This window comes from Myotis lucifugus, unplaced genomic scaffold (assembly GCF_000147115.1).
Source record: "Myotis lucifugus unplaced genomic scaffold, Myoluc2.0 scaffold_63, whole genome shotgun sequence".
Taxonomy (NCBI): Eukaryota; Metazoa; Chordata; class Mammalia; order Chiroptera; family Vespertilionidae; genus Myotis; species Myotis lucifugus.
The window spans coordinates 1147664-1175585 of record NW_005871111.1 but is presented as its reverse complement, the minus strand read 5'-3'; the positions used below and the strand labels follow the sequence as shown (position 1 = coordinate 1175585).

General features: G+C 37.6%; 1 protein-coding gene across 1 annotated transcript in view; it reads right to left on the bottom strand.

The window, feature by feature from the left end:
• Positions 1-27922, bottom strand: part of PATJ (PATJ, crumbs cell polarity complex component) — a 292560-nt gene that overhangs the window by 209103 nt on the left and 55535 nt on the right. The window contains 3 exon segments of the mRNA XM_023754657.1: positions 7411-7542; positions 11106-11267; positions 16238-16372. Coding sequence (XP_023610425.1) covers positions 7411-7542; positions 11106-11267; positions 16238-16372 — 429 coding nt within the window.

Here is a 27922-nt window from a genome sequence, read left to right as displayed (position 1 = left end):
CCCCAACTTGTTCAAGGATCGATTGTACTATTATATGTTAAAATTATGTTTAATCTATCAAATTCTATAGCCTGAATTCTGTGAACTAATCAGCTAATACAAACATAAAGACTGGGCTTCTGCAAGTTACTGAATATTACATACTGATGGTAGCATTCATGCAAATTCTCCCAGCATTGAACTCTGGTAGTGAAAATTAAAATCTTTCCTTTCTTCCACTTTTAAACTCAATTTTCTGATAAACACAATTAAAACTGGTGGAAGAAATATGAATAGACTTCTGGGCAAGTAGTTTATGTGCTTTTAGTTACAAAGGTCAATAAATTAATTACTGCCAATATAAAATGAAAACAAAATTGATAGTTATATATTGCTATGCTTTAATCTGTCCATATCATGGAAAACCATTAGCAAATTCATGAATCATGCACCTGCTTGCATTTTATTTTCCAAGAGAATTATCTGAATAAGGAAATGACTACATAAGAAGGCATCCATTTTAAATGGTCTAAATACATGTGAATCTCACAGTTATGTTTCAGCAATTTGGTAAAACTATACCAAAATTTAAAAGATATATGCTCTTGCCCTAACCGGTTTGGCTCAGTGTATAGAGCGTCAGCCTGCGGACTGAAAGGTCCCAGGTTCGATTCCGGCTAAGGGCATGTACCTTGGTTGCGGGCACATCCCCAGTAGGAGGTGTGCAGGAGGCAGCTGATCGATGTTTCTCTCTCATCGATGTTTCTAACTCTCTATCCCTCTCCCATTCTCTCTGTGAAAAATCAATAAAATATATTTAAAAAGAAGATATATGCTCTTGCCAGGCCAGTGTTGCTCAGTGGTTGAGCACGGACCTATGAACCAGGAGGTTTGATTCCCGATCAGGGCACATGACCGGGTTGCGCACTCTATCCCCAGTAGAGGGACGTGCAGAAGGCAGCTGATCAATGATTCTCTCTCATCATTGATGTTTCTATCACTCCCTCCCTCTTCTTTTCTCTCTGAAATCAACAAAAATATATTTAAAAAAATAAAAGATGTATGCTCTTTTCAAAAAAGAAAAAGAGAGAGAGAACTCATGAACATGGACAACAGTGTGAATGCAGGGGTGGGTGAAGGTGAAAGAGGGCAGAGAGGGGAATAAGTAGTGATGGAAAAAATTAAATTCAATTTTTTAAAAAGAGAGAGAGATGCTCATTGATTTCTTTCTTTCTTTTTTTTTTTTTTTTGAGAGAGAGATAAAAACATCAATGAGAGAGAAATATCAACATCAAACAATCGGCTGCCTCCTGCATGCCCCCTACTGGGGATTGAGCCTGGAACCCAGGCATGTGCTCTGACCAGGAATCGAACATGTGACCTCTTAGGGCATGGGTTGATGCTCAATCACAAAGCCACACTGGCTGGGCAAGAGATGCTCTTTTGATAAGCAATTACCCTTCCAGGAATTTGTCACAAGATACTATTCCCACCTTTTTACAAGAGTATGACAAGGATATCCACTAGAACCCCATTTAAGATATTCACCAACTGGAGATTGGTTAAATAAATTATTGTACATTGACAATATTATACTATGCAGTCATTAAAAAGAACTAGGTCCCCAATAAATTTAATAAAATAAAATTTTTTAAAAAGAAATAGGTACTTCTATAAATACCAAAATGAAAGAACATATAATTGAGGAAAAAAGCAATGTGCTTAAAATGTTTATGACATATTCCATTTACATATAAAAAATATTAGCAACCAAAAACTATTACTGAGCCAACCATGTATGTATAAAATATCCTGAGAGAATAAACAAGAAAATCAGGAGTTTTATCTAGAATACGTGAGAGATTATGGTCAAAGATAGAATCACTTGTCATGGGATACCTTTATGTATCTTTAAATTTTTATGCCATATATATGTATTACTTATCTTTAAAACATTTCTAATGTTTTCATAAACTCATTCTGTTGCACATAAGAAAAACATCAATTTAAAGATATATACATGAAATTTATACAGTCTCTTCTTACACCTTTTAAGTCTTTTGTGAAGAGAATCCCATCTAATACTAGTAGAGTTGGTAGCCAGGCAAAACTGCACACTGTTTTTCTCACAAATACTAAGGCATACCATATCCAAGACAAATACTATTTGGGTTCTATAACCCATTTCTTCTATTAAGAAAAGTTAATCACTTAATTTCTATCGGGATGAATACTTTCACTATTCTTTTCAACGAATCATCATTTGCCCATGGTCTTTCAAACAACTTTTTAAATCATTACTAACAGTTTACGTATGAATCACCTCTCAATGGCTGTGCTATTATTCTTTCTATTTTTTATCTCTCTCAGTATCTGAGGTAAACCCAAAGTCTTTCAAAAATATCTGTCCTGACAAACACTGAATCTGTCCATATCAGAAGGGAAGAAAAATGAGGCATGGGATATGGGAGGGAGAACTATTGGTTAATAAATTTTACCTTCTAAATCATTAAAATTCAAAAGTATTAAGAATGGCAATATCATGGCTAATGTTCAAAAATTGGCTAATGTCAAACATGTCTAGTGATTTATAATCATGAGGGGTTATTCAAAGTTCAACATAAATCAAAACACCAGAAAATATCCACTTGCCATGTTTAATTTATAAGGTCAACTGAAGGTAAAATCCACATAGTTCTAAATGTATTTCAAGCTTTTTGGTAGATTTAAAAAATTATAGATTCTCAGAATACCAACAATTGCTTTATTATTGAACATTAACCCACAACAAATTACTTGCACTTACTTAGGATTCTTACATTTGTAATTACTTTTGTTTGAAACAATAAACATTAGTTCTTACACAATGCACATGAACACACTATATTAATTTTTTAATACTTACTAAACTTTCATATAAGATTAAGAATATTAGCTAGTGGTTTGTCTTGAAGACATGAAAAATTTTTGCAAGCTGGAAAAATAGAAAGATCTGCTGTGATAAATTAATTACAGAGATCCCTGGTAATAAAATGCACATGGAAGTAACCCTCATAAAAAATGAAGCAATAGAGTGTGGTGGTTAAAAGCATAGACTCTGGGAGCCAACTGTTTGAGTTAAATTCTAGTTCTGCCACATACTAGCTGTGTGAACTTGAACAGGTTACTTCCAGTTCCTCAATTCTAAAATGAGGATGATAATAGTATGAACTTCCTATGGTTCCTGGGAGGAATACATAAAGCAATTAAAACAGTGCCTAGCAAGTAGTAAACACTCAATAAATGTTAGCTATTACTACTTAATTTGTATTAATTTCATTTGTATATTAGGATTAATATTAGTATGAGCATTAGTAATATTCCAAGAAATAAAGACATTACACAGAGATATTAGGGAATTAAGACAAAAATAACTAGGGCACAATATGTAAGCCACACCTAGAAACTGGCAAGAAACTATACTACAAAAATGTATAACCAAATTTCTGAAGTGTTTAATGATGCTTAGAGAGTACATAGTTGGCCACAATACTCATATGTTCAACAAATTATGCACATTGCTATTTTCCATGACACAATCCTATACAGCATGATGTTACAGTCACCAATCAATGACTCTTATAATAAGGTACATATACAGGGCAGGATTTTCACTAGGCACTACATGGAGTAGCGCCGAAGAATATTTGAAATGAACAAATATTCTGCTTCATTCAAATAATAGCCAACAGAGGAACTATCCCTTTACCTTAAAATCTAATGAGAAGACTTACGACCTGAATCATATGTACTGTCTTCCCTGTTGCTGTCTTCTTTTCCTCTGCTCCAATCTATTTAAAATGCTTTTCATGAAAGTGAATTTCCACACTTTGCTCTTTGGCCATATGACTGAACTATAGAACTGTTTAGTACAGGGGTCCTCAAACTATGGCCCGCGGGCCACATGCAAATACAAATATTGTATTTGTTCCCGTTTTGTATTTTTACTTCAAAATAAGATATGTGCAGTGTGCATAGGAATTTGTTCATAGTTTTTTTTTTAAACTATAGTCCGGCCCTCCAACGGTCTGAGGGACAGTGAACTGGCCCCCTGTTTAAAAAGTTTGAGGACCCCTGGTTTAAAGATTCAGCTCCTTCATTTCATAAGACATGCTTCTTTTCTCTACTCAGCTACACAACTTCCACCAATAGTTAATCACGGAATCACCTGTCCAGACAGCTACCTCATATTCCCATGGCCAACTCAAGATCCTTTATCGGCTCACTAATCTTTTCCTAAGGTTTGGCTCAATTATGTAAAAAGTAAATTTCTGGCCAATAATCCATCAAGAGTTGGCTGCATTTTAAAATGCAATTTTACAATTAAATGTAGACTTCTCTAAACAAAGACATCTAACATTAATTTTCCTAATCTCACTAAATAGTTGAACATTGATAGAGTACATATATAGTGTAATAGGGCTCCATTTGAGAAAAATATAAAAAAATTTTGTCTTTATTTTTAATTGGATCATTATTAATAATATCATACTCATATTTGCATAATAATATAACATTTTTACTTCTTTACACATTAATTTATTTAACCCACAACAATCCTTTGAGCTAGACACTATTATCCCTTTATTAAATGATATCCATGAAATAGATACCGTATACAATTTTGTCAGGCTCTTGAGGAATTCCTTATTAGTTCTAAAGAAATGTGGGTAACTAAATATTCAAAGGTAAATTTTCAACCTCTTCAATACTGCTAATGCAGGCCCTTTACAACCTAGAAGCTCTCCCACTCTACTAACACTCTCTCCGATGGCCAAGATGTTTCTACCATACTTCTTATTCTAAATATGCTAAAGCCAGAGGGTGGGGGTGGGGGTGGGGGTTTGCACTGATCCTACTCAGCTACCTAATATAGTCATATGGGATGCATCAAACACAGTAATAACCAGGAACACGGCCTTTCATGGCTTTTGCTAAACCTTCACCTGGTCTTGCAAAAAATATTTTCAAACTTTAGAATTTATTACCTAATTACAACAAGAGATGGTATAACCAATTAATTAAGTTGCCCCAAATCAAATTTTATTTTAAATGATTTTTTTTAACATTGATTTTAGAGAGAGGGATAGAGAGATAGAAACATTGATGAGAGAGAAACATCATCGATTGGCTACCTCTTGCATGCCCCCTACTGGGGATCAAGCCCGCTAACCTGGGCATGTACCCTGATCAGGAATCAAACCAGTGACTTCCTGATTCATAGGTTGATGCTCAACCACTGAGCTACACCTGCCAGGCTCCAAATTTTAAATTGTGTTTACGTGTTATCTAAATGTTATAGTGGAGTCCTGGTGTGGCTCAGTTGGTTGGGTGTTGTCCCATGTACCAAAAGGTTGCCAGTTCAACTCCTGGTCAGGGCACATGCCAGGGTTGTGGGCTTGATCCCTGGTAGGGGGAGTGCAGGAGGCAGCCAATTGATGTTGCACTCTCACATTAATGTTTCACTCTCTCTCTTCTTACTCTCTCTGAAATCAATAAAAAAATATCCTTGGCAAGGATTAAAAAAAAAAGGAAATGTTTCTGTTAAGTAGGGATTAAATTACTAAGGACTATCAAGTTTTTCTTTTCGTATTTTACTGAAGTTTTTTAAAAAATGTCTGAAGCACTTGTCTGCTTTAAATGTGCAACATTCGAAGTATAAAACTTGCAGATAATGTCATTTAACAGGATAAAACAACCATTATGATATCTATATATATAAAAGCCTAAGCGACCAAATGACCAAACGACCAAATGAATGGTTGCCATGATGCGCACTGACCACCGGGGGACAGATGCTCAATGCACATGATTGGGCTCCCTCCTGTCTGCATCAGGCCTATGGGGATCGGGCTCCCTCCTGTCTGGATTGGGATTGCAAGGATTGGGCCGAAACAGCTATCCAACATCCCCAGAGGGTTCCCGGATTGCAGAGGACACAGGCCAGGCCGAGGGACCCCACCGGTGCACGAACTCGTGCACCAGGTCTCTAGTATTATATAAGAGTACAAATATAGATAGATAGATAGATAGATAGATAGATAGATAGATAGATAGATTCCAATAATAAGGGAAATTGAGCTAAATATCTAAGACCACATCTGAAAGGTATCTTTTAAACCAGCAATTGCCAACCGGTGGTCCGCGAGGTCCAAAAGGCTGGTGACTGCTGTTCTAAACTACATCCCAATTATCAAAATGGTTAAGAAGAAACCCCACTGAATGTGTTCATTTAGTCCCAGTTAATTTAGGCTAACCTACACTTTATGCAATCATTCTGCAAGTATTTATTAATCACCTACCATGTGCTAGGTAATAGAACTACATTGGGGAGGAAAATAGTATATACCAGCCATTTGTATTATATCCACTAATATAAACCAATATATAAACTTCCAGGATCTTATAGTATTAATATTTTTATAAAAATATTTCCCAAAATGTGCATTATTTGAAATCAACAACTCATAATTCAATAATATTCCAAAGAGAAGTTCTAATAACGAAGAAGGTTATCTGGCGCAGAAATAAGGCAGCAAAAACGAAAGAGATATAATCTATTTCAGTAATCTTAAATCACACTGCCAAAATATGGAATTTAATGTCTTACATATTGCTTAAAATATTTTCCTTTTAATCTATTCCCGATTGCCTTATTATATTAAAAACAAAAGAATTGATTTTTATATCTCTTGGCATTTTATGTGCTTTGATAGAAGACTTTTTGCTTTATTAAACCACAATGTGTTTAGGCAGCACAAAAGTATTAAAATATGCATCTTAAAAGTGAGAGATCTCTTGCCAGCAGTTTTAATTCCCCATAATAATCAGAAGCTCTAAAAGTACTATAAACTAGCAAGCTGGTAAGCATATAGGTGTCTTATTGTGACCTTTCACATCCTCCCCAAATGCATCAGTCATTTTACCCTAGTCATATTTGGGGTACATATAGATACATAAATATTATGTGCCCCATTATTAAATGTAAATTATAATTTTACCAAGTAGAAATTTCACATTTCTACTTAATTAAGCTCAATGAGATTAATAGGTAAGCAAAACTACAAATACCTCCATGTGAAGGGGAGGGAGAGGAGTAGAATTGGGAATAACTACTAATATGCATAAGGTTTCTTTTGGGGGTGATGAAAATGTCCTAAAATTAGACTGTGGTGATGGCTACACAACTCTAAATATACTAAAAGCAACCAAACTGAATGCTCAATTGTCAAGCTAACAATGCAAAATATGACACCTCTTCTTTGGACAGGCACTACCTACATCAAAACATTCAGTTTTGCCTAAGTCAATGGGTGCCTTAAAATGATTACTACTTTATATAATGTTAATACAAACTAATCACTCCAAAAAACTCTACAGAGGTTCTTATACCTGATAATCCAAAATGCTGAATCCCAAGCCTTTATGATCTTTTACTAGTTCAACAATCTTGACTTCAGGAGACCATAGTGCTAATTCCCCATCATCATCTTCTTCGGTGTTGACATCTACATTGTGATCAGCCTGAAATACAAAAGAACATATATGCTTCAAACACTGTCCTTTCAATTCTGAAAAGAACATGTCAGGAATCTCATAGCTGCTTCTCAAACTGGGGGTTCTCTTTGGCATGCATAGTTTTTATTTCTAATCTGTTTAAAGGGTCATGCACTGAGGCATATAAGATCTTCATGAAAATTCAAGCACTTAAATATGCAGATTGTTCATATAGTTTTTTTTAACGTAAAGTACCCATTTCATTCAAAGTATTAACACTGACCTCTTATACTTCAATGAGTTCTGTCATCCCATTAGAAGCATAAAAGGAAAAATATGCAATTTAAGGAAAAATGAAAACATCATACAAAGTCAAAGCTTAAAAGATATTTAAGTAGCAATACCTGAATTTGCAGTTATAGTAAGAGACAAAGAAAGATGCTAACACAGAGAGAAACCAGGACAGGACACAGGGAAACCACTTCTGTTGACTCCTAGAAGTTTTCAAGGAAAGACTTTACTAGAAAAATAAGGTGGGGGAAAATCCAAGTCTTTAGGAATCATGTAAATCTAAAAACAGTCCACTGTTCTTGGTTATTTCCCCTGACCTCACACCCCCAGGTCCTACTACAACTACCCAGTCCACTGTCCGTGGTTATTTCCCCTGACCTCACACCCCCAGGTCCTCCTATTCCAGGCTTAGTCAACTATGCAGAGCAAGAGTCGCTGCTCCAACCTTCTGTCTTGATACTATTTATAGTACCATATAGTCGGGGTTTTTTATATGATTTAACTTTCCTAACGTACTCTGAATTTCTACCTGAAGCTCAAGAATTATCTTTTTCTTTGTAACCCTAGCAACAAGCTAGAATGAAAACTCTGCAGGCTACCATAGAGTTTACCATGGTTATCCACTCAACCCACAATAGTACCTGGCTCACAACAGCCACTCGACAAATATTTGATCATACATTAATGAACCATCCATCTTTCAGTGGGTTTTCCCTGACACTCTTTTTCAATAAGCTACAGGCTAAATCAGGGGTCCTCAAACTTTTTAAACAGGGGGCCAGTTCACTGTCCCTCAGACCGTTGGAGGGCCGGACTATAGTTTAAAAAAAAAAACTATGAACAAATTCCTATGCACACTGCACATATCTTATTTTGAAGTAAAAAAACAAAACGGGAACAAATACAATATTTGTATTTGCATGTGGCCCGCGGGCCGTAGTTTGAGGACCCCTGGGCTAAATAATAATTTTCAAAAATAGACTTCTTAAAACTTTTGGAAATCCTAGTAAGTAAAATGAAAGTGTATTATTTCTACAAATATCATTTTGAGTGACCTGTATAAGAGAATCAATTTAGTGGAATTAAAGTTGGGGGAAAAACTCCTCTAACATGGAAGAGTAAGGCACCATAGCTAACACACAAACACATTTTAATTAGGGTTGGTCCAGATCTCAAACTGTCCCTGCAGGACATGGAAAGTCAATACTCAATCCATGGTGGATTAAGTCTAAACATGGGAACAATTTCTTGGTTCTTGAGTTACAACATTTGAAATTAGTGGGAATGTTCTGGATCAATAACCTCTGTATATATCAGCCTGACGTGAGGAAATGATACTTATAAAGAAAACATTCATACTTTCCAATAAAAAGTAAAGTTCCAATGGCTAATACAATATGATTGATGTTTTACTGGGGCACTTAATACCCTCACTGATTAATGATCATTAGAATTTTGGCTGAGCTGCCTAAACAGATAGAGTTTAAGAACCTAAGATAGCATTGGGATAAATGGAAAAAAGAGACAGATGGAAAAGAGAGCCAGCATTTTAGAAAAACACATACAATTCTAAAACTGAAGTTCATAGGGATTTCAAGGCATTTAAGGTATACAAGATATTATTCTACAACCTGAAATATATCATTTTGATATAATCAATTCTGCATAACTCCTATATTCACAGAATGGAAAGCAATCAACTAATGGGCAGCAAGGCTGACATTTAGCATAATTCAGAGCTGTAGTTTACCCATTGTGGCAAAGTATGACAGATGGGAGGATAGAGTCAGCAAGTTGGGTTGGTGATTTACACACCCTGTAGATTAGATTAAAGGCATTTTTATCAACCTTTAGAGCAGTGGTTCTCAACCTTCCTAATGCCGAAACCCTTTAATACAGTTCCTCATGTTGTGGTGACCCCCAATTTCATTGTTACAAATTGAATATAATTAAAGCATAGTGATTAATCACAAAAACAATATGTAATTATATATGTGTTTTTCCGATGGTCTTAGGCGATCCCTGTGAAAAGGTCATTCGACTCCCAAAGGGGTCGCGACCCACAGGTTGAGAACCGCTGCTTTAGAGGTAAGCTATCACCCGCATTTAGTTTTAGTAAAGAAAACAAGAGTCAAAAAAGTGTGGCATTTGAGTCCCTTCTTCGAAGTATGCTTCACTAAAGATAAACATTTTTAAAAAGATTCTCAGTCAGTAATCTACTAAGCACTTCTTATATGCCCAGTACAGAATGAAAACACTATGAGATACAAAATAATTTTAAGATATGTCCTTTGCTCACAGGAGCTGACGATTTCTTGGTAAAGACAAGTTTAAATATGCATCTGTGACTATATGATGGTGCTATGCTAGACTCTTATGTCTGTTAGGAGATCAGAAAACAAAGATAGGTGAACTGGAGGAGTCAAGAATAGCTAGAGCTAACTTTCATGGAGCACTTTCCATGGGCCAGGCATGTGACTAGCACTTTGCCTACATTACTTCATCTCCTCCTCACACAAACTGATGAAGTGGCTAAGTACTAAGTACCCCCACTTTTCAGAGGAAGAATATGAACAGAGGCCAAGTTATCTGCTCAAAGATTCACAATCATTACATGATAGAGCAGGATTACAGTCCCTGTGTTTTGAAATTCAGACCATAGGTAGGTAAAAGGGAAGGCCCCGTGTGTCTAAACTTTTGTTACTAGAATTATAATCTAGAAGAGTCTGGAAAGGTGGAATGGCATCAAAGATGAGGTTACAAATGGCATAAGATGACAAAGCATGTGCTTGAAACTGTTTTCATAATCACAATGCTCTTTAAAAAAAGAGTATCAAGAGCATAGAAAGTGTTATTTTATTCTCTGACCTTCTGAAGGTTTTTACAGCAATTTTTAGACTCACTTCGAAATTGGTCATAGATCTTCATATTTTTGAGGCTCTGCAAAAGGGGAAGTCCATTAGATATTCAACAACGTCTTCAACTGATTAAGATGAACTGAATTAAACTGGGAGCCAAAAGCAATGAGCCCAGGCAAATGCTAGAAAAAGCTTCTCTAAAATCCAAGAGCATGCACATTAATGTCACCAATATTGCAAGGGAGGAAAAAGGGGAAAATTTTATGATATTATATGAAAAGTAACAGTTTGAAAGCTATGCATTGTTGTCATTGAGAGCTACCGTAGTCAAAAAAAAGGGGGGGGGGGATATTTTCTCTCTCTTTATATTGTAACACACTCTTCGGGGCATCCTTGATGAGTGGCCGTGCCTGTGGGAACCGTGGTTCACTGATTTAGTACCTCCATCTCAGGAGGAGAGGCTGCCGTGGTCCTTGGCTCATCTACAGAGGCTTCATCATCAAACAACCGTCGACAGCAAACCAAGGTAAAGGGGGGTGGCACTTCCTTAAGAAAGGAGACTGCTTCTCGGCGAGATTTCCCATAGAGCTGCACACCATTGAACTAGAAAGACAAGGGTAAGTCAGAATTAAGGAGGACCCAGATGAAAAACACAAAAATCTCCGGCTTACATCAACCTATGAAAATGAAATTAGGATATAGTTTTACTTTCCCTACAAACAAAGGGCCTAAACTTAACATTATTTTAGTAGTAACTAAAAACATTAGAAATCCTTAAAATTTATAAAAAACTAAGGCTAAACCTTTAATGAACTTGGGTGAATAAAGTATAAAATGGGTGCAGAGTACAATTTTTACTGGGTATGTGATCTGCCTAATATTTCATACCTCCATGGCTCCTCCTTTCTATACTCCAATGTTCTATTCTCTCATCTACTTCTACCCATCTCTCCTTAAACACATTCAATATCACTTACAGCCTTCTGAAGACCATTTCCTCTTGCTTTTTCATTTTGTAAGAATAACACTATAGATATTAACACCAATTTTAAGGCTGCTAAAAGCTGTTGGAGTTACAGTGTATAGGTAACAAAACCTAGGCTACTGTCAAAATTTAGCCTCAGCTCACAATTTTCTTTCACATCCCATAAACTCTTAATACCAGACTGAGAAAAGTCACTTCGATAGAAAAGTTCCTATATCATTGCATCAGTTCTATTCTTACATGCTCTGCTGACATAGTCACCAATTGCAGAAAGTGTGTCAGTTTTCAAATTATCTATAATAATAAAAGCATAATATGCTAATTAGACCAGACAGCCAAACGACCTTCCGGACTTCCTTCCAAATGACCTTCCAGACGAAGCCAGGGCTGCAAGAGCCAAGCCCCTTGCACGAATTTTGTGCATCGGGCCTCTAGTTTTATATGTTTAAAAGAAAAAAAGATAACCAAGTATTCCTTAATGAGTAATACTTATCACCAAAAAAATCTAAATGTCATATTCTTTTTAGTGCACAATAGCAATATTTTGCACCAAAGATGATTTATAAAGATGTCTGTTCTAATTTTCCATATATATGACTTTAGCTCAAGGAGCTTTGCCAGTTCTGACGAAACGTCACAAAAAGCTGATCTGTCTGCTGCTCCAAAAAGGCTGAGGCCTGAACACAATCCAGGCAACAAATAATCTTTTCACATCTAACTCTGGGACTTCCTGGGAGGGGTCAGCAGCATCATTCGTTTTAAAGACGTTCTGTTTCTGGCATTAATTTGTGGCAGGTGCAGTGCTAATGTCTGCCTTTGTGGGAGGAACCTCTCCACTAAATCCGTCACTGCTCAGAGAATAAGAGCACAGTGGGTTGTTGGAAGCATCCCATCAGCAAGTGATCTGAGCCCCGAATCAACTGTCCCTTGGAACCACTCTCAGGCCTGTAACATACCAAGCACTTAGCCATCGGGCCAGACAATCTCCCTGCCTCTTAATTATTTACAAAGAAATCACCACATAGTAAAGAGACCCGCATATGCTTCAGGGAGCTAGCCCTAGTGGAAAAGTAAACATCATCTCCCAAGACGTTCTGACTGACGAAGGGGCCCAGGGGACAGCACGTTCAGCAGCAGATGAAAGGCTTGCCTTGGAAGAATTACAAGCCAATCACCACACAAAAGTGGGCAAGGAGGTACCCATCTCCGATCACACCATGTCCACGGTGCCAACTGGTGCCAGAGCACAGAAAGTTCTAAAACCAACCAAATGGGTAGTAACCTACAAGGAAAATAAAGCAAGCACATATACTCAAAGAAGGAATCCTACCCATACACAGTGTTAGTCTGTGTTTCACATTACTTCAGCAAATTAGAAAGACACTTTTCAGGTTTTCATCTTGGAGTACATTTAAATATTTATTTAGCTCATTATTTATTCATTTGAATTGTCTCCAATTATTATAGCTGTGCCTGGTAGTCCTCCTCTCTGCGCTCTATTGCTAAAGGGATTGGTCACATTTCCCATTACCAGCTCCTACCTAAGGGGATTTATGGCTGCTGCAAATAGCTGCTCTGGGCTGAGCTTTGGCACAGTGTTCTAACCCCAAAGCATATTTGTGTTTCTGTTTTGAACTCTAAGGAGTACATTAAACACACACACATTTATGCTCAGGAGTTTATCTGGCTAACTTTACAGAGATTTTTAAAATTGTTATTATTTCTATATTTGGTTACTCAGAAGCAGCCAATTTTTCTTTTAGAGTTCACACTATTTTTCTAGGCCCTTCAACTTGAGACTTTCTTAAGGGCTGCCACTTCTCAGCTGTTCAAACTGTGATTAGAAAACGCACACATACATACTCATTTGCAGAGTACATAATACTGCACAAGTATTGTGCCACTACATTACCTCATTCAACCCTCACTCATCCTATCCCATAAAGATTGTTTATGCCTTTCCCCAGTGAGAATATTGCCAATATTCCCAGTGAGATAATGCTTAATAGTTTACATGGATGGTACTCCATTAGATCCTCACAAACACACAGTAAAGTAGGAATTTATTGATGAAGAAACTGATTCTCAAAGTTATGTGACATGCCAAGGGACATGGTTAAGCTGTGGCAAATTCAGAATCAAAAGCAGCTCTTCTGACTTTCAAGCCTGTGCTTCTTTCTACTATATCCCAAGTGTTTTCACCAAAAATGTATACTTATAAATTCAAGTTTTCATGTTACCTTATCACACCCCATTCTATTACAAGGTCGAAGGCCCAAGGGATTCTAATCTTGGCCAAGGCACAGAGGACTCGGTTAATGGCTGTGATGACTTATACTTGCTCTACTCAGATCCAGCTAACATTTCTTTATCACCTACCCTAAACTAGTAGTGAGTTATTCTTAAAGCCACTGAATTATACACTAAAAATGCTTAAAATGTAAATTATATGTTAGGTAAATTTTACCACAAAAAAGTGAACTAAAACTGTTTTTTGCTCATATTTCCACATCTCCCAAACTAATATATCTCATGTCTCAATATCTAACAAGTACATATTAGAGAAATGGTTTCCAAATGGTCTTCAATCTACAGAACGTCATGTCTGATATCCACAAGGCTATGCCATGTGCTCAGCAAATCAGAAAGAAAAACATAATTCAGAACAAATAAAAAACCAAAAGTGATATAGTAATATCTAGGGTTTTAGTCTGCCAATAAGCATCCCAGTATCATTTCTTGAATAACTCTAAAATAACTAACTTACTACATTTTACAATAGGACTCTAACACTCTGCCCTCTCAAGCTTATGACAGAATTTGACAACAATTACTCATAAGACTTTTCCCTCTGACTTTGAAATTCAACATACTCTTCTAGCCCTAGCCAGTTTGGCTCAGTAGATAGAGCATTGGCCTGTGGACTGAAGGTTCCAGGTTCAATTCCAGTCAAGGGCACGTACCTCGGTTGCAGGCTCCATCCCCCGCTCTGGTTGGGCACACGTGGGAAGCAACCAATCCATGTGTCTCTCTCACATCAATATTTCTCTCTCTCTGTCTCTTCCTCTCCACTCTCTCTCTAAAATAAATAAATAAATAAATAAAAAGCAAAGCAAAGCAAAACAAAAAACACAATGGAAAAATATCCTCAGGTGAGGATTAACACACACAAAAAAATACTCTTCTAGATGGCTGGACCCTGCTTTAAAAAGAAAAAAAAGAAACCTAGTTGCTATCCTTGTCATTCCACTTTGAGCAAACATAAATTTTAGAAAGAAATTTCTATAATCAAGGCTCAAGTGATTCTAATCTTGGCTAAGGCTACTAGGCTGATTCTATTAAACCCAACCTAGGGCTTCTTGTGGTTCCTAACTTTTGGGAGAAAAAAGCCTCTTCTATACAGTCTTCTCTAGGTTTAATCATTCCCCACATCTTTTTTTAGGACCTTAAAAAGAAGTGTGATGCATTTTTTTTTAAGTGAAATGGGAGTTAGAACACATGAACTAAAGTTATCAGGCTACCAGTGTATAAAGTTACAGGAAATCAATGCCTTATTTTCTAACATGTAAAATTAGGGGTTTCAGTGTTCATTGGTTTGTTCATTGTGTTAGTTACAAAACTTTCCAACCTAACAAAATCTTTCAAGAAAGTGAGGTCAAAGCAGAAGTGTTCTAGAATTGGTCTGCCTGCAGAGCAGCTGGGGAGCCTGAGTGAGCCCACTATTGGCTGCCATGTTGTGGGGAGAGCGTCCCAAGGAGACAATCTGAAAACCAGTCAAGAAGACATAAGCCTGAGGTCACCCAGCTCTAATCCTTAATAGAAATAATAAACAAAACATGCAAATAAATGTCACTACATGTTTCAAATAAGGGTCATGAATTAGATTCTTAAAAAGAATTTTTCTCAAAAAAAACTAATTATGCTATCAGACTAAAATAGGACATTAGCTTATTTCTTAGTAAATTATTTAAATAAGCACTCAGACATTTCAGGAGTCCCAAAAGATGGGGAACATGAAGTTAAAGCATATTATCTACTTCCTTTATCATTATATAAGCTGTTATATTTTTAAAAATATACTTTTATTGACTTTTAGAGAGAGAGGAAGGGAGAAGGAGAGAAACATCGATGAGAGAGAAACATCCTACATGTCCCCTACTGGGGATGTGCCCTCACCAGGAATTGAACCGGCAACCTCTTGGTGCATGAGTCCATGCTCAACCACTGAACCACACTGGCCAGGCAATATGTTCGTCTTTTATTTATTTTTTCCATCTTCATTGAGATATAATTGACATATAACATTGTGTAAGTTTAAGGTATATAATCTGATATATATATATACACATATATTGTGAAATTATTACCACAATAAGGTTAGTTAGCAATTCCATCATCTTGCAGTTACCATTTGTGTCTGTGTGTAGTGAGAACATTTAAGACCTCTCAGCTACCTTGAAGCACACAATACACCAAGTTTCTTCATTCTAAGTAGATCACATTTCATTGGCATCAGTGATAATATAACTCAGTGAGAACATATGTTCCTGGAGCTTAAAAGTTCCTGTCTGTCCCTCATAAATCTTACCTCAAGAAGCTCATCCTCTGGCTGAAGGAGGCTCAGCGTGTCAATAGGACCACCTGGAACGATCGAAGAGATATAATGATGCCCATCAAAGGAATCCACTTCCATGCCAAGCCTCAGAGTGTGAATGGGCAGGAGCTGTAGCAAAATACAAAGCAATAATATCAAACACCATGAGGACACATCTGGCTACTAATCCTCCACCAGGTATTTGACAGAAAAGCCCCACCCCTTAAGTCCGATCACCAAAATCCATAGGAAAACCAGCCTCAAGTAAAATATGAGGTTGTCTTCTTATTCTCATTCCTCTTCTCATTTTAGATTTCCTGAGAATAAAGAAGCAGACGTACAAAGTTCTGCCTTCAGTTCTAAGCTCTGGCACTCCAACCTCCCCAAGTTCCTAGTATCAATTCTGCATTTCACTTTTCTGCAGGGTTTCCCATCTCCCAGAACATCCTAACCCCTCTTTACCATCTCATTAACTTCCACGAATGCTTCAAAACCAAAACAGTGTCACTTCCAGAAAGCACTCCCTGATATCTGAGTTAATCTACCTCTAATACCACCCTGTGCACACTGCCATCACAGCTCACTAGACTGTGTTCAAAATTTCTGTTTTCTTTCTTTTTTTTTTTTTTTGCTAAAAGTATTACAAAGGGTATTACATAAGTGTCCTTTTTTTCCCCCTTGCCCTTGACAATCCCCTGCCCTCCCTTACCCCCCAGTGTCTTATGTCCATTAGTTATGCTTATATGCATGCATACAAGTCCTTCGGTTGATCTCTTACTCCCCTAATTTCTGTTTTCTTGATTGTTCCCTCTGCTTGAGTACAGAGTCATTTCTCTGTGTATCATTTCTCTTTATAACCTCAAGCCCTAAAACAGTTCTAGGCACTAAACATGGGCTCATTAAATGTTATTTGACTGTAATTGAATTTTTTAAGTTAAAAACAATTATTTGAACTAATCCATGAAAGATGGTACCTCATTTGAGATATCCTTCTTAAATACAAACAACTTCTAATTTGTGGAGAGGTGTGGGTGTGTAATAGGAGAGGTAATCATTATTCTATCTTAAGATTGATGCTGTTGGTTTAAAAGGATTTATGAGCTAAGAAATGAGTCAAGAGCTAAGAATCTAGCCAATGCTAATGTAAAGAGATGAGTGTCTTGGTGTCATTGGCTGCAAAGGTCAAAGGCATTCACCAAATTCCATGCCTTTGACTTTCAAAGACTGAGCTAATAATTTCTCATTATTAGCTTCTTTCTTAGTCAATTATTTAAATAAGCACTCAAAAATTTCAGTGGCTCTATAAATTCAAATATGGCAAATGGTTCTAATTATGATTTCTATTTCCTATATCAATAGTCTGTGTATCTACAAATACCAGGTCTACCTTTCACTGTATACTTGATAAAGAGAAAGCCCCACACAAGATGGCAATGCATCTTTCCCTCATATTGGCTCTTTCCCTCATATTCCCTATTCTCTGTGACCTCTGAGCTTGTCACCTCCCGTTAGTCATCTGCTCTGAGACCCCAGAGTTCCACAGGCCTTGCCTCAGACACCACCTGGCGTTCATTTCCATCCCACTACAGACAGACAGACAAATCTGAAGTGGCAAGCAGTCCAGCTGACTAAGACCTCAATGACTTCAAATAGGCATAAATGACTGTTGGCCTTGAGCTAATTTTCTGAAAAGTAAGTGCTCTTGACCACTAAGTACCTCACATTCGACAGCCACCTCTGGCAATAAGATGGTCTAGCACTCTAAAGGAAAGACTCAGAGTATGTGAGCTAAGAAATAGCTCTTATTCCCTCTTTCTGATTTCTTTATTTCTCACTGCTGCCACCTTATTCTCTTGTCTAGTCATTGTACCAAATCTGTATACCAAGCTAGGAGGAGACATTAATGTCATCTTCTTGAGTAGTAAAAGGTGAATAAAAATTCTCTGAGAAATGTTTCTGTAATTACAATTTACCCATTTACCCACCCATCTAGGCCAACTCGCTTCTTCTGTTTATGAACCAAACACTAGGGCAGAGTGGTCAGTGGGTCTGCCCATACATACGTCATCTCTAGTGGGGTGCTGAAGCCTGCTCCTAATAGCAGATTATTCAATTTTAAGGAATTTTGCAAGCTAGCTGTTAAATATACCTATTATTAAAAATTAGATTATATAAAGTTACAATTAAATAAATATTAAAATAAATGTAATAAAATACTCAAATGTAATAAATGTACTCAAAATCTATCACTTCCTAATTATTTTTAACATATTTTATCCATGTTCTTGAAATGCTTCTATCTGTTATATATGTATGGTAGAAATACTCTCTAAAAACTTAAGAGACCACTGAAGGAGTGAACAATTGAAAAAGATGAAACGATGATTTGTTCAGTTGCTAAATGCAGCTGGAATGAGTAATAAAAGTCCTGCTCCCACAGAGAAACCTGAAACAATGAAATGCAATTGTGAATTCCTTCCCAACTCAGTGGTTCCAGTGACGTCAGTTGAGTAGCTTGAATACTATCATGGTGGCACTGTTTATACCACAGGTATGGGCAACTGCTACAAATTAAAACTGCTTTTTTTTTTTTTCCTTTTTGAGAGCTAGGTTTTACCAGCATACCATTCATCCGCAATCTCATTTGAGCATGCTATCTAGCATATATTTATAGGATATAAACTATGTGCAAGGATTCGAGTTATGAGCTGGAATTATAGGATGAACGAAAGAAACAATCTCGACCCTCATGGAACTAACATCTAGTGTGGAGACAGACAATAAACAAGCAAGAGAGAAAACAGATACATGCAAACAAATAAGTAAACAAACAATTCACCAGCAAACAAGTGAAAAATAAACAAATAATTACTAATTGTGACAAGTGCTATGAAGGAACTAATAGAGGTCGAGACATCAGACGTAATTGGTGCAGGCCATTATGGAAAGTTGGTCAGAGTAGGTTTCACAGAGATGGGGACACATTTAAGGTGAGACTTGAAGGATAAGAACATTTTAGCCCTACAAAGACCCTGCTGGGGGATGCCCTGTAAGTGAAAAGAATTCATTGCTAAGTTTTCAATAACTGAGTAGATAGTGGTAGCAATTTCTGCATAGAAATAAATGCAACAAATTAAAACAAACACATTATACAGAGAGAGAGAGAGAGAGAGAGAGAGAGAGAAGAGAGAGAGAGATATGTTTGCTATTTATTTAATAACTAGAGGCCCAATGCACGAATTCCTGCATGGGTAGGGTCCAGCCAGCCTGCCCTGATCAGTCCGATTGGGCTGGGCCGGCCAGCGGGAGGGGACTCGGGAGGTTGGCCGGCCAGCCCCGCCCCCTGGTCAAACTCCTGGTCAAGGGGACAATTTGTATATTAGCCGTTTATTATACAGAATGTGTCTCCCATAAAAAGAAAAGGATTAAGGAGAGAACTGATTCCAATCTCCTATTCCAGCCCTCTACCAACCCTGCTCCATTCACATGGTTGAGCCACATCCATGGAATAATTGACATCAAGAATTGGTTGAAGCACTGAGGAGCAGCAGAGGCTTAACCATGGAATCCCTTGCCCACCAGACACAAGTCTCTGCCCTTCTGGGCTATTCCAGCATGTATCTATAATCACCACATGCTCCCTAGTAACTTTAAACCATGAGCGAGACACACATGCTCCATCTCTAATCATGCTGAGCAAATAAACCAGAAATGATGTTTACAAAATCTGTCAATCTGAAAGGGGCCTACCTAATATTAGTTCTGAATCTAAATCTGAGTACAGCTGGGTTTCTGAGACTTCGCATTACATTGCTGCAGGCTTCTCTGCAGGAGCAGGGCTGTTTAATTACCTGTCTCAGCTGCATTTAGCAACTAAACAAATCAACCATTTCATCTGCCTCTCTCAGTTGTCCACCCCTTTGGTATTCTGGGTTCTTAGAGAGAGAGCGGAAAGTGCTAAAATGACAGGAGCGGGTGCAACAGACAGATGATTGATGTCTTCACACACATCGCATATTACTCTTTTTGATGCTTATTCAATGTGCTTTGCATGGGGTCCTATTGAAGTTGACAAGGCTAATGAACAGCAGGACTGTCGTGATTCTGATATGACAAGTAAAGGATGCAAGGAAATGTATCCAAGGAACGTGTGACCATGGTGTGATTTACTGTCAGTGCTAAGATGATAAAAATCAAATGTGATCAAGAAACCTATAGGCCTTCAACCCATGAGTTGGAAAGACTTGTCATGAAATAAACCACAGCTCATCCATTTTGCTAAAAGCTCTACTTTTAGGACCCTACAACAAAATATCAAAACACTCAAGTGGGAATATGAATAATGTTGCTTCGGGGGAGATGGGGGTCGAAATTCTGGAAAGGAATGAATATGTCAGTGGGATGGGGGAGAATGCTTCTAAAAATGATGAACTCAAAATAAAATGGAACAGAAAGAACCCCATGATTAGTTCTGATATTAAATAGCCATTTATATTTAGAGATTAGGGTGAAAGAGGTACTATATATACCACAAACGAAAAACAAACTCCCCAAGAATGAGGCTACAACTTTTAAATTAAGGGTGAAACATAGCATAATGACCTCCAAAGTTAGGTGTGTTCACTCAGATTATGCAAGACAATCAAGCCATCCATTAGCGTAGTGGTTCTCAACCTTCTGGCCCTTTAAATACAGTTCCTCGTGTTGTGACCCAACCATAAAATTATTTTCGTTGCTACTTCATAACTGTAATGTTGCTACTGTTATGAATCGTAATGTAAATATCTGAAATGCAGGACGGTCTTAGGCGACCCCTGTGAAAGGGTTGTTCGACCACCAAAGGGGTCGCGACCCACAGGTTGAGAACCACTGCATTAGAGCTTGATTTATATATTAGTCTTTCTCACTCATCTAAAATTTTAATCCTGGAGGCTCAAAACGTGCACAGTATGTGCTCTGTCATACGGAAATATATTAAAGGTTCTCTTCAGTTTCCTAACACCAAGGTCAAGTGTCAGTTGTCACTTATCACTTCATTTATATCATTTATGTTACTGTGTGGCCCATGTGATATCTGAGCTTTTGACACGTGATCTAACACTTTGCACTTATGTCTCTATCTCGCCCTTTATTCATGATATTTCCTCCACCTGGAAAATCAATTGTTCCTCACTCGTACACTGCTGGTGGGAATGCAGACTGGTGCAGCCACTATGGAAGACAGTATGGAGTTTCCTCAAAAAACTAAAAATGGAACTCCCATTTGACCCTGTGATCCCACTTCTAGGAATATATCCCAAGAAACCAGAAACACCAATCAGAAAGGATATATGCACCCCTATGTTCATAGCAGCACAATTCACCATAGCTAAGATCTGGAAACAGCCTAAGTGCCCATCAGTAGATGAATGGATTAGAAAACTGTGGTACATCTACACGATGGAATACTATGCTGCTGTAAAAAAGAAGGAACTCTTACCATTTGCAACAGCATGGATGGAACTGGAGAGCACTATGCTAAGTGAAATAAGCCAGTCAATGAAGGAAAAATACCACATGATCTCACTCATTCATGGATAATAGAGACCTTTATAAACTTTTGAACAATAATAGATAGAGAGGCAGAGCTGCCTCAAACAGATTGTCAAACTGCAGTGGGAAGACCGGGGAGGGTTGGGGGGCAGGAGGGAGGGGGGTAAGAGATCAACCGAAGGACTTGTATGCATGTATATAAGCATAACCAATGGACATAAGACACTGGGGGGTAGGGGAGGGCAGGGGATTGTCAAGGGCGGGGAAGAAAAAAAAGGACACATATGTAATACCCTTTGTAATACTTTAAGCAATAAAAAAAAAAAATCAATTGTTCCTATTTCTGCAAACCCATTTTTTCACAGTATAGTTCAAATGCCATCCTCCCAATAAACTCTGTTCATCTGTCTTGAAGAAGTAACACCTCCCTCCTTAAATACACATAAGGCATTTTAGCAACACCTGAGCAATAATTCTCAATGGAGCGAGGCAAGGAAGGCATCACAATTTCCTTCAGGGACCTCACTCCAAACCGACAGAATCAGAGTCCTGGTAAGAGGAACAAATAGGGCCTTTAGTATTTTGAAAAACGTCCCCTGATGTTTCTGATGGGCCATCTGTCCTAGTTGATAACCACTGTTCCTATAGTTATTTGACCAGCAAAGCGTACGATTCCATGTTTGAGAATTGTAACAGAGTTTGGTTGCCTCTGGGGAGGAGCACAGGGTGGGTGGGATGAGAGGAAAGCTTACTTTTTGCAGTGCATACTTCAGTAACTTTTAAATTTTGCCCATATACTATCTATTTTTGTTTTGCCCATGTATTATCTACTCAAAAGCATAAAAAATGGCACAGATTTAGAAGCCAAATACTGTAACTCTTGATTTGTTTTCTGATTTTCCCACTTACTAGCTACATTGATCTTAGGCAAGTCACTTTACCTGCCTGACACTCAGTTTCCACATATTAAAAAATGAAAGGAGCCTGGCTGGCATGGCTCAGTGGTTGTCAACCTATGAACCAGGAGGTCATGGTTCGGATTCCCAGTCAGGGCACACGCCGGGGTTTCGAGCTCGATCTCCAGTAGGGAGCATGTTTCTCTCTCACCAATGTTTCTATATCTCTCTCCCTCTCCCTTCCTCTCTCTAATAAAATCAATAAAAACATTTTTTTTAAAAAATTGTATTTACTCATATATAATGAAAAGGAAACTCACATTTTAATGCCCTTCCTAAATCATATTCTCTAAATCCAGAGAATATGATTTAGAAAGGAAATAAAGTGAAATTTGTCAGTCTGTCTTGTCAAAACCAGAGAACAGGAACTGATATTTTTGTTTCCCACAGTGGGGATATTGCTAATGCTCACTCCATATCACAATTGATGGCCAGCAGAAAGGTCACTGGAATGAACTTTAATGCTTCTTCCTCACAATGCTGTGATTATCGTAATAGTAAACAGTTGCCAACAAAGCCATCCCTAAAAGTGCAAGTCTCCCCAGATGCGGGAAAACCATTCTTGTGTCATGATTAACAGCTTCCTAGAAGCAGTACAGCTAATGCTCAAGCCACTGTAAAGTACTTTCACCACACTTTTCCCCCACACTCCACTGGCCCACAATATATGAAGATGCTTCTTGAACCATAATCCCTTCAAGGGTGGTGGCTAGGGGGTGGTAACCGGAGTGACCATCTACAGACAGCTAGAGCCTTAGGAACACCAATGAGAGCCATGAAACATGATTTTCCTAATCAGAAAGTTGATGGGGCAGAGGAAAAACCTGCAGCTTTGACCTCAGATAAGACACTACCCTGCTTAAATCCTTCCACTGCTGTTACCTGACACTGATGACAAAGCCCAGGCTTACCACCGTGGATCTTGAGGTCCTAAAGCACCTGCCTCAATTGACAACACTTGTCTCTTTACTTAGTTTGACCCAGACACTCTGAAACAACTTCCATTCCTCGCACATGCCAGCCCCTTCCTACTGATCACCTATTTCCCAACTCACCTGTTCTCATCCTTTGTGCCTCAGCCAAAGAGCCTCTTCCTGGCTCTCTCTAAAGTGCTCCACCCCAGGTGTGCTCGGACCACCCTGTTTGTTCCTTTGCATCACTTCTTACAATATACAACCATCGTACTGAGTTATTTTTGTTTATTATCAGGCCCCTACCCAAGCCCAGAATCCAAGCTCTATGGGAACTTTTCCATTTTGTTTTCCCCAGTTGGTAGAAGTGTGGGATACTGTCGGAGTTCAGTAAGTATTTCAGGAAGGAAGGAATTAATGAATGAATGTGCTCTAAGCTGTAACCTGCCTCTGCTATTATCTAGCTGTACAATTTGGAGCAAACTTTAGTATTCTCATCTGTAAAATGGGTTTTGATAAGCTAGTTTCCTTTACATATTGTAAGGAGAAATAGAAGCAACTAAATTAACTAAACTAAACTTCTACTATTAAGAGGATTTTTAAAAATAATTCATCAAAATAAATAAATAATTTGTGGACATTTAAAATTAAGAAATCAATATTAAAAAGTAAATATATATGATGATGTTATGTAGAAAAAGTGTGCAGCCCTTCTCTCATACATTTATTACACAAAATGTTGGGTATACAAACTATAAATATGAAAACATCTACAGATAACAACTAAATATGAAAAAATATTGCAATTGTGGGTAATTTTTCTTCCAGACCAAAAAAATTAAATTAAAAAAACACATTTTGCCACAAAAAAATTTCAATTAACAATTAAATGTTTCATAATAGCTTATAAAAATTGCTTTTAAAAAGAAGCCTTTAAAAGGTCACAGACTAAAAGTACATGAAATGTACAACTGGGGAAAAATTACAATTTATTGAACAATTCCTATGTGTTGGCACTAAGCTACATTAATTAAGTCATATCTTAAATATATTTAATCACCTACAACCTAGTATTATTGTTCATACTATGTAGAAGAAAAATTAGACTGCTATTTCATCTTCTAAAGTGTTTCCCCAAATGTCACCTTCTTAATGAGGCTTTACCTGGTCAACCTTTCTAAAATTGCCAACCCACGCCCTCCTAAATTCCTTATCCATTTTCCCTGCCTTAATATTCTGCATGGCATATATCGCCCATACTATGTAACTTACTTATTTTCTATCTTCCCTCACTAAAATATAAGTCCTACAGGGCAGGGATATTTTTCTGCTGTATCCTCTTCTGAAACCCCAGTAGAGGACCATAGAGAAGATATTTAAAAATATTTGATAAAATGTATAAATGAATGAATAATGAATGAGCGAGTGAATGAACAGCTGAATGTCCTGGTGAGTTTCTATCAGGTGGTTCATAAAGTCTGCTGAACTCAAAGCCCTTCTACACCTTTACACTAGAGTTACTGAGTACAATATATACATACATAATATATATTGCATATATAATATATAGGTATAGTGGACAGAAGTTGATCTGGGAAAATAAAATTAGTGAGACTGGTGACAGGAACTAGGGAATAAAGGTGAGAGAACACTTTCTTTCTAGAGAAAAACTGGCATTTTTTAAAGATGTACACAAAGTACGGTTATTATCCTTTTTTTTTTTACTTATTACAGAATATGATGACACAGGGTTTTACAGCTTTGAAATGGGAGGACAGATGACTGAAGCTGAACTGCATGATAAACTGAGCCTGAGCTAAGCCATGTTCTCCACCAAGGACAACTCTTGAGCTCTAATGCTATACGGGGAGGTAGGCTAAAAACTAATCAGGAAACCACTGAAGAGCAAAGCAAAGATTTCAGAGGCCCCAAATACTAAGGAGATAGAAATGCAGACCAGGCCCAGGAGGGAGAGGGGATTGCTAAATACCCGCAGACTCACGTGGAGCACCTGGAAGCCTATGTCTTAGGAGAAAAGGCAAGCTGGACAGAGCCTGAACCTCATAATGTCAGGCATTCAATCAAATCGCAACATGATGAGAAATACAACCAAATAACCACAGCCAGAGAAAACAACAAACAGTAGGAACACATCTAAAGTTGATCCAGATAACAGAATTAATTATTTAAAGTCCTTATAAACTATTCGCCCAGTGCACGAATTTGTGTATGGGTGGAGTCCGGCTGGCCCGCACCAATGGGGGCCCATCAGGCCTGGCCAGCGGGGGGGGGGGGGGGGGGCGTGTGGGCAATTGGGGGCTGGGGGAGGGCCGGCCGGGGGGGTGGGGTGGCCATCAGGGCCCCAATCAGGCTGGTTGGCTGCTGCAGTGCGCGTCATAGCCACCAGTCTCTCTGGTCATTCTGCCGTTGCGGTCGCTGGGCTTTTATATATATAGTTGATTAATATCTTCAAGAAACGGCGAAAAGATGGCATATACAGATTTTTTAAATGGAGAATTCCAACAAAAGAATCATAAATTAAAAAGAAATAAAATAAACTCTAGAATAGAAAACTATAACTAAAAGTAAGGACTCGATAGATGGGCTTTAGCAGCAGATTAGGAAGAGGGAATTTAATTAACTGGAAGATGTTAAATAGGAAATATCCGATATCTAAAAGTTTAGTGGAAATTAAAGTACAATGTTAGGGGAAAAAATCATTGATTCACATGCATGATAAATAAGAAAAACAGACTACTATGTGCTTACAACTACTCTAGGCACATTATATTTGATTTCTATAGATCCCATGAGGCAGATACTAACTATTACTATCTCCTTTTACAGACAACAAAACTGAGACATACATTTTAGGTAATTTTACAAGCTAGTGAGTGGATAAGCCCAATTTTGAACTTGGGCAGTTTGGCTCCAGATTCAATGTAATCAGTAAACTATACAACAGTAATTAATAACAGTTGAAGGTTGGTGAGTTATTTATATTTCTTACTCTCAATTTGAATTAAATCTTAATATATTTAGATAGAATTAGTAATTAGTGACAACTCTAATGGAATATAAGGATGATTTTGTAAATATTTTTAAATTAACTAGAAGTTGTGCCCTGTTGCTTTCCTATTTCACATCTGAGGAAAGCTTGGCCAGTGGGCCCACACAGGCACAGCAAGGAACTAACTCAAAATGCAGGTTATCTTAGAAGAAAAGAAATATTCTCACCAGTGTCAGCCTTGAAAATTTAAACCTAAAAAATAACAGCACATTTAATATAAAATTATGGAAGAGAAGTATTCATCACAAATACTCAAAGAAAGAAATGGTAGAACTATTTGAAGAAATAACGTCTTACAAAACCCACATGGGACATGAAAAACACATATTGAATACTGCAAATAAAAGAAATAAATCACTGGGGGTAGATGGCATACCTGATAGAATTATTTTAAACTGCAGAGACTAACTCTGTCATGATCCTAAAAAGAACATGTCAAAAAATATAAAAAAACCAAAACAATGGCCTACAGACTGGAAATGTTCAATATACATCCTAGTCTCAAGAAAGGAGATGCAAGGAGTGCAATAATTCTAGGACCATCACTCTAATTTCCCCCACTAGCACAGAGATGCTCAAGGTGATGCAGCAAAGGCTTTTACTCTTTAAGGAACAAGAAATGCCAGATGGTCATGCAGCAGTCAGAAAAGGAAGAGGCACTGGTGACCGAATTGCAAGCATTTACTGGATACTGGAGTGCTCCAAAGAATTTCAGAAGACGGCTAGTCTGTGTTTCACAGACTACATTAAACCGTTCAGTTGCATCAACCTTGAAAAACGGTGGGATGCTCTGAAAGAAATAGGCATGCCTAGGCACTTATTGTCTTGAGGTGTAACCTGTATTGTGGACAGAATATGGAGAGACAGAATGGTTTCCTGTAGGCAAAGATGTCAGATAAGGGTGCATTTTATCTCTCCATCTGTATAATCTGTACACAGAACATACCATACAAAAAAAACTGGGCTAGACTCAGAGAAAGGAGAAGTGAAAATTGGTGGAAGAAATATCAATAACTTAAGATATGCAGGTGACAACATCTTATTGGCAGGAAGAAGCAATGATTTGAAATGACTTCTGAAAGCATAAAGTGCCAAAACAGGACTGCATTTGAACATTGTGAACACAGAAAAAATACACAACTTTAACCTAGACAAGAAAGACATTGAAATTGTTCAAGATTTTGCTTGCCTTGGTTCAATCATCAATTCA